The sequence below is a fragment of the Alexandromys fortis genome, unplaced genomic scaffold (genome assembly GCF_014885135.2).
Source record: "Alexandromys fortis isolate MF-2015 unplaced genomic scaffold, M_Fortis_MF-2015_v1.1 scaffold_16, whole genome shotgun sequence".
NCBI classification, from domain to species: domain Eukaryota; kingdom Metazoa; phylum Chordata; class Mammalia; order Rodentia; family Cricetidae; genus Alexandromys; species Alexandromys fortis.
In genome coordinates this window covers 15,925,568-15,933,446 of record NW_026067893.1, presented here as the reverse complement: position 1 = coordinate 15,933,446, position 7,879 = coordinate 15,925,568, and the positions used below count along the sequence as shown (strand labels likewise).

The following is a 7,879-nucleotide window of genomic DNA, read 5'->3' as shown; positions in this document are numbered from 1 at the left end:
AAAGAGAGAGAGAGAGAGAGAGAGAGAGAGAGAGAGAGAGAGAGAGAGAAAGAAAGAGAGGGAGAAAGAAAGAGAGAGAGAAAGAAAGGGAGAAGAAAGGAAAGGAAAGAAAAGAAAAGAAAAAGAAAGGAAAATTTCCTACACTCATTTAGAGCCTGATCATTTTAACTGAAGTTCCTCCTGTGAGGTGACTTTAGCTTGTGTCAGGGACAATTGTGGTTGTGTTGATACCTGTAGGCAAGAGTGAGACTTGGGCAGGGCACGGATAGAAGAAGGAGCCCTTGGGGATCTAATGAGTGAGTGTCGCTTCATTTGGTTTTGTTCCTGCAGATTTCTCATTGCCTTTGTGAGCGACCCTGGCACATACGCGTGGGTTGGATTTGTCTCTGCGATCCTGATGTTTTTCGTGAGTCTCATCCAGTCCTTCTGCCTTCAGAGTTACTTTCAGTTGTGTTTCGTGTTGGGAATGAGTGTACGGACAACTGTCATGGCTTCTGTATATAAGAAGGTAAGTGATTATGTCAAGTATAGCCAAAAAACGAAAAAGAAAAGAAAAGAAAAAAGAAACAAAAAAAATCAAACCCAAGGAAAAAAAACAATAAATATGAACATTTATTCCAAGATTGAGAAGAAATTGATAGAAATAAAAATTAATATCAACACTTAATTTTGATTAGTTATAAGGTTCCCCTAAATCCTTATTTGGAAATTAAAAAATGAAGTGTGTTTATGATGCTGAGCATCCTAGGGAGAAGCTAGCAATCTGCCTGGGGTCTGCTACTTGGCCCTGAAGGCTCAGACACCCATTCTCATTGCCTGTCCTCACAAAATGGAAAGCCTCGGGAAATAAGGTAAAGTCAGAGAAGAAGGAGTGAGGGTCACTCTCTTAAAACCACCAATATTTAATTTTTAAAGTGTTTTTGTTTTATTTTATTTTGTGTGCATGGATGTTTTGTTTGAATGTATGTTCACCATATGTGTGTCTGGTGCTTGTGGGAGCAAGAAGAGGGCATCGGATCCCCCTGAACTGGGGTTACAGACATTTGTAAGCCTCCATATGGAGAGTGAGAATTGAATCTGAGTCCTCAAGCAGCCAGTGCCCTTAACCACTGAACCATCTCTCTCCAGCCCCTGACCATCAACCTTAATTCAAATACTTACTAGCATGAGTTCGCAGACCTGGTCTATCTGTCCCACAGCAGATCTTACCAGTGACATTAGAGTGCTGTGTGGGTCACGGCCCCAGCACCCTAGAATATATTGTCCCAGAAATTTCTTTTTCCGGTTCTTTCTTCTCTTTGTGTTTATGGTTTTGCTTTGGGAGTGCTGATGATCAAACTCAGGATCTTCTATATGCTACACAAATGTGCTACCGCTGAGCTGCCTCCAGCCTAGCAATTCCTTTTTCTATCTTTAGCAGGTGCTAAACCTTTCTCTGCCTATTTATTTATTTACTTATTTCAATTACATTCTTTCATTACTGAGTTCTTCAGGCTTGGGTGGTGTTCTATTTGCTTGAAATGATTTTGTTCATCTTTCTCTGATACATGGTTAAAATTTTTAAATCACATTTATGTGTGTGTGTATATTTGTGTGTAGGTATATGCATTATTGTGTGTTGTGTGTGTAAGAATGTGTTGGTATATGTGTGTATAGGGATGTGTGGGAAGGTATGTGTGTAGGTATGTGTAGGTGAGAGAGCAACTTGCAAGGGTGGGTTCTGAGGACCAAGCCCAGGTTGACAGGCTTGGTGGCCTGTCACCTTGGTGGCCAGGTAATAAGTGTTATTACCCGCTAAGTCATCTCTCTAGACCTGATATCAACCAATTAAACAACCAGGACAGTTCTTCAGAACAGGCCCTCTACTTTTTAAAATTCTGATTCGTGACAAGTTGACACTGAAAACAACCATTATACATAGCATCTCACACTGTAGTTCAGGATGGCCTGGAAGTTAGTATGTAGCCCAGTCTGGCTATGAATTTCCAGCCATCCTCCTGCCTCAGGTTCCCGAGTGCTGAGAGTACAAATGTAAGCTACTCCGGCTACCTCTGTAAGGCATAGTAAGGAACAGTGGTATGAGTATTAGTCTCTTAATCTCCCTAACATGAAAGCAGAAAGCCTAGACTGTGAGATACAGGCGTGTATAACTTGTCTGTGAACAGCAGAGAAAGCTCGTAACTTCAGATGTGTGACCTCCGCAGTTTTCCTCTCCATTCTAAGAATTCTTGTCTTCCTTGATAATGCTTGAATTTTCTAAGACTGTGGCTGAATATAGGTTAGCTATCTCAAAAGCCTACAAGGGGTCTGGTGTTGTAGAATATCATCTTTAGGTGTGATACTTTTGTTTATGCTCTGGAGCACTTGTTTGATGATGCAAAGATATGTTTGCTTAAATAAAATTCACCTGTGGTCAGGAGATGCGTCAGCAACTAGCTGGCAGGAAGTTGTAGGGAGGAGCAATGAGAGAAGAAGGGAAGGAGGACGTCAGGGCCCAGCCACCCAGGCACCCAATAGCCACAAAGTAAGAGTGAAAGAGAGATACACAGACGTAAGAAAGAGGAAAGCCCAGAGGCAAAAGGTAGACAGGTCAGTTTAAGTTTTAAAAAAGCAGGCAAGACACAAGCCAAGCTAAGGTTGGGCATTTATAACTAAGAGTAAGCCTCTGTGTGTTATTTATCTGGGAGCTGGGTGTTGGCTCCCCCCAAAAAGCCAAAAGAACAAAACCCAACCACGACGGGCTGGTGAGATTGCTCAGCAGGCAAAGATGCCTGTTATCAGGCGGATGATGGTGGGACCCGCCTATTACACATACACAATAAATAAAACAAAATCGTTAAGTTTTTACAACATTTACAACAATGCTGCCTTTACTCCTTCTCTTCCTGCATCTTTAATTTCCTCATTTTCTCCCATTCTCCAATATTGAATTGCCTATGATACAATAGTGAAATGGATAGATACAGACCTTGTCACTCACCACAGTTACATCTGAGAAATAAATAGAAAATATATACCTAAGGTAAAGAAATATAAAAATATATACCTAAGGTAAAGAAAGAGTTACCTATAGACTGCTAGAGGTTACAAAAAGAGGTAACTCTTGTAAATTGGGAAGTCTGTGAAGTCCTTTCAAAAGTTGCATTTAAGTCGATACCAAAAGATATATGAGAATTTTCTGGGCAAAGAAGTGTATGGGTGGGCGGGGTTGAATGAAGGTGAAAACAGACAAACAAGGGGTCAAAAATGAGGTTAACACCATGTGTTAAGATTTGAATAGGAAGCTGTGGCCCCAGAGAGAAGGTGTGTCCATACGGAGCCCATTCTTCTGTTATTTCCTCATTTCCTGAGGTCCTCCTCTGCTCCCCATTCTCTGTCTTATCTGCTGACCCCAGTCCTGTTCTTTATTTTTAGGCTCTGAAGCTCTCTAACTTGGCCAGGAGGCAGTACACCATTGGAGAAACCGTGAACTTGATGTCTGTCGATGCCCAGAAGCTGATGGATGTGACCAACTACTTTCAGTTGACGTGGTCAACCGTTTTACAGATTGTCTTATCCATCTTCTTCCTGTGGAGAGAGTTGGGACCTTCAGTCTTAGCAGGTGTTGGGGTAATGGTTCTCCTGATCCCAGTCAACGCAGTACTGGCTACCAAGAACAGGAAGATTCAGGTAAAGAAATAGTCGCCCGTGCATATGTGCCTTTTCAACATCTAAACTCTGACTTACAGTGCTAATTCTCAGAGGGAACTGGAGAAGGGAAAAGCTTATGGAAGACTTTCTGACATCCCAAGTGTGTTTGGCTTTTTCTATCTTCCCTTTTGGTCTCCGACTGCTTAGTTTATAGTCCCACCCCTCACCCCGCTCTGCTGAGCTTCTTCCAGAAGGGATTTAAAAAAAAAAAAAAAAAAAGCTTGCTTCTCCACCATAGCAAAAACAAACCAACCATCCATAGCAGTTCCATGGGTGATCCCACCTTTCTGTTAGGTCCTGGCTGTTACCAGGTGGGAGTCCTCCAAGCAGACTAGGTCCTTAGCTCTGCCAGGAATCGCAGTAGTGGTGCTCTCCCTAGCGTCTGTGGTCTATTCATTCATTTGCTTTGTGTTCATTTAGTAGCAAATATCATCTTAAACCTCTTTATTTCATGTTTTGCTGAGAGCACAGCAAGGAATCAGACAAGCATCCTACTCTCAGGGTGGAGAGATAGACAACAAAGACGATAAAGAAACAAGTCATGATGAGTACCACACAGAGAACTGACCGCAAAACAATAGTGGGAGGGTAGACTTTTCAGTCGGGTCAAAGACTTCCGCGGCGAGGTGGGCATCTAAAGCCAAGCTCTGACCGGCAGACACATCCTGACAACGGAGGAGGGAGATTTGGTAACAGCGAGGGGAGAACAGTCTGGAGACAGAGTACAGTCAGGCACAGGCTAAAGGAGGGCAGATAGGAGTAAGCTTGGCATCTTCCAGGGGCAGAAAGACACAGGGACAGAAGAAACAGAATGGGAAACAGGAAGAGTTGGAGAGAAACAAATGCCATCCCTGGGCACCTCACGTTCTGATGAGATGGCAGCCGCCTTTTCCACTGGTGTCTACCATTAGTAGCAAACCTGGACCTTCTCTTGCAGAAGTTCAGTTTGGTTTTGTCTTTCTTTCTCTTGGCAGGTCAAAAATATGAAGTATAAAGACAAGCGGTTAAAAATCATGAATGAGATTCTCAGTGGAATTAAGGTAAAGAAAAAGAAAAAGCCAAACAGAGAAAATCCTCTGGGTACAGTAAGAGAAGCAGGGACTGATTCAGCTGTTGAGCGTCATGTGACTTCTGATTCATTTACCCACAAGTCTCCTGTTTCCTCTTCTATTGCTAACCCTTCCAGATACTTTTGAACCTTCACTTCTATATGTTTACCCTAAATTGTTTTGTCTTTACATATAACTGTAGAAATGTTTTAAAATAAATTTTAATTTAACAATTTTATATATATCAAATTTTGATTACACTTATCCCCCCCCAGTTCCCCTCTTACCCCCTTCTACCCCCTCTGAACCCTTTCTTCTAGACATATCCCCTCTAATTTCCTATCTGTAAACATATAGAAAACCCACTGAGTTTAACTGGGATTATTTGCATGCACATGAGCATTGAGTTGTTTGCTCAGTTATAGAAATTTGCCACCGAAGGCAAACTAGCAGCCATTAACTACCAATAACTGCTCAGGTTAGAGCGAGCCCTCTGAACCTTCCTCCCCTCCCCATGGTGGAATGTTGACAGGCCCAATCAGTCCCCAATGATGGCCGGCCGCTGTGGGTTCCTGAGGGCAGTGTCCTTGTCACGCACAGAAAACAGTGTTCCGCGGTACTCCCCCATCTTCCGCGGTACTCCCCCATCTTCTGGCTCTCACACTGTTTCTGCTCCATCTTTCATGATGTTCCCTGGGCCCTGGAAGCAGAAGGGCAGTGATTTGGAACCACTGCTTAGGGCTGAGCCTCGCTCAGTAGTTGCTTATTCTCAGCACTTTGATCAACTGTGAGTCTCTGCAGTAACTGCTGACTCCAGCAAAGAGAAGCTTGGCCTACGGAGGCTGAGAGCAGCCAGTCTGTGGGTATGAATGTGAACACTTACAAGTTCCATTTAGCAAACAATAGTAGTGGGTCCCCCAAGGCACTGACCTTCACAGCCATTAGTTTTTTTATTTTTGTTTTTTTTTTTAAGAAAATTTTGTTTAATTTTTACATGTCTTTCCATCCCTCCCTCTGTCCCTCCTTCCCTCCCTCCCCCTGTGTGTGAGAAAGAGAGAAATGCTCTGAATTTACCAGGTTGTCAGTAAATACAAGCTACTTCTCTATAATCTAGATTTTTCCCTATTCTTTTGGTAATTTATTCTAAAATAAGAGTGGACCATATGTACCTGGTACCCTTTCAGGCAACTATGTGAATTTTGCTATTCTCTGACCCATTAGATCCTAAAATATTTTGCCTGGGAACCTTCATTCAGAGACCAAGTCCTCAGCCTTCGGAAGAAAGAACTCAAGAATTTACTAACATACGGCCAACTGCAGACTGTTGTAGTATTCATCTTGCATTTAACTCCAGTCCTGGTGAGTGGACTGAGTATGGACTGAGGTCATATTCCGAGAAGAAAAGTCTGTTCCGAGTAGACTCCAGCCATCTCTAGACTTGGTCCCTAGATTCAGAGAATTTATCCCCCTTCCTCAAACTCCTACAACCCCGACTCTAGCTCTACCCTGCATGTCCTGTTGGGCGATCTAGTGGCCACTAGTGAGGTTTCAGGATGTCCATCGTGGATGAGGACTTTAGGAATCACTCACAAAGTAGGACTTGTCTTCATGGGGGAAGCAGTGCGGATGTGTTGAAAGAGAAGGCCCAAGCTCTGACCTTATCAATCTGTTGATTGAATTTCTTCCTCCACTAGGACCAGTTTTCTTATAGGTAATCTGAAGAGATTGGGATAATCCCTAAGGTTCCTGACTATACAGTGCTCCTGAAGCTTAACACAAAGGTCTTTGGTCCGTTTTAGCATGGGTTTCTCATGGCCTTATTCTTCCTAGGTGTCTGTGATCACCTTTGCTGTGTATGTCGTGGTGGACAGCAACAATATTTTGACTGCAGAGAAGGCGTTCACCTCCATCACTCTCTTCAACGTCCTTCGATTTCCTCTTGCCATGCTCCCTATGGTGATCTCTACAATGCTCCAGGTACCTAAGAGCTCCACTGCTACCTGCCTAATTGCCTTGTGGTGCGGGTTACTAGCCTTCTGTAGCTCGTGTCGAGCACCTGCTGGTAATTGTTAAATTAAAAGTTCATCTGGATTCTGGAGACCAATGGATTGATTTAGTAAAATCGTAAGTCCTCTGAGTCCCAGTTTAAAATATGGATAATCATACTAACCTCATTACTTCACAGGGAGACAGTCCTACAAAGGCAATTAGTGAGATTATTACGATTATGCCTGGTCAGAGGCCCCAGACCAGCTTCTCTCTTGTTTTTCTAAAGCGCTTGAGGCGTTGACATACCATTAGGTAAATAATGGCACAAAACAAAACAAAACAAAAGCAAACCCTGTCTTTGCATGAAGCTATGTAATAATAAGATTGGGAGCGGAAATGCTGTCTTTATATACTTCAGTTTAGTGTGGGACAGTTTGCAGGGATGGGGTGTGATGGGACAGCCTGCAGGGCTGAGGTATGGCCGGATCTGTAGGTTCTAACTGTAGCCAAGCCATTGCTAATAGCAAAGTGAAAATCATTTCCCTGCTTGTGTTTGGTACTGAAATCCTTTTTTCCCCTTAGCTTTATTTCCATAAGGCCAAGTCTTTTTTTTTTTAAACTTTTTTTTAAAAAGATTTACTTATTTATTATGTATTCAGTGTTCTGCCTGCATGTATCCCTGCAGGCCAGAAGAGGGCACCAAATCTCATTACAGATGGTTGTGAGCATATGTGGTTCCTGGGAATTGAACTCAGGACGGCTGGAAGAGCAGGCAAAGCTCTTAACCACTGAGCCATCTCTCCAGCCCCCCAAGTCTTTTTTTTTTCTCATTGGTAAAACTTTATTGATTACAGTGGTTCCTGTTTCAGTTAATGAAGATATGGCTGAGCCTTGTCATAATGATTTAACATTCAAGTCTGAAACCACAGTTCGTGTTTCACACACCTATTATTCAGTGACCCTCATTATGTCTTCTGAATAACTGTGATTGGAAGGCTACCTTATGAATCATCCAAATAGTCGCATTATGCTGGCTTATTTGCGTTTTGAACCCTGATTGCTTTTTGGGCTGACGAGGGAGGGGGACTTGATTGGGGGAGGGGGAGGGAAAGGGGAGGCGGCGGTGGGGAAGAGGCAGAAATCTTTAATAA

General features: G+C 42.9%; 1 protein-coding gene across 1 annotated transcript in view; it reads left to right on the top strand.

The window, feature by feature from the left end:
• Abcc2 (ATP binding cassette subfamily C member 2) overlaps positions 1 to 7,879 on the top strand; it is a 60,518-nt gene that overhangs the window by 19,039 nt on the left and 33,600 nt on the right. Inside the window, exons 9-13 of the mRNA XM_050144465.1 lie at positions 331 to 508; positions 3,415 to 3,669; positions 4,665 to 4,730; positions 5,961 to 6,098; positions 6,570 to 6,716. Coding sequence (XP_050000422.1) covers positions 331 to 508; positions 3,415 to 3,669; positions 4,665 to 4,730; positions 5,961 to 6,098; positions 6,570 to 6,716 — 784 coding nt within the window. The remainder of the gene's footprint in view (positions 1 to 330; positions 509 to 3,414; positions 3,670 to 4,664; positions 4,731 to 5,960; positions 6,099 to 6,569; positions 6,717 to 7,879) is intronic.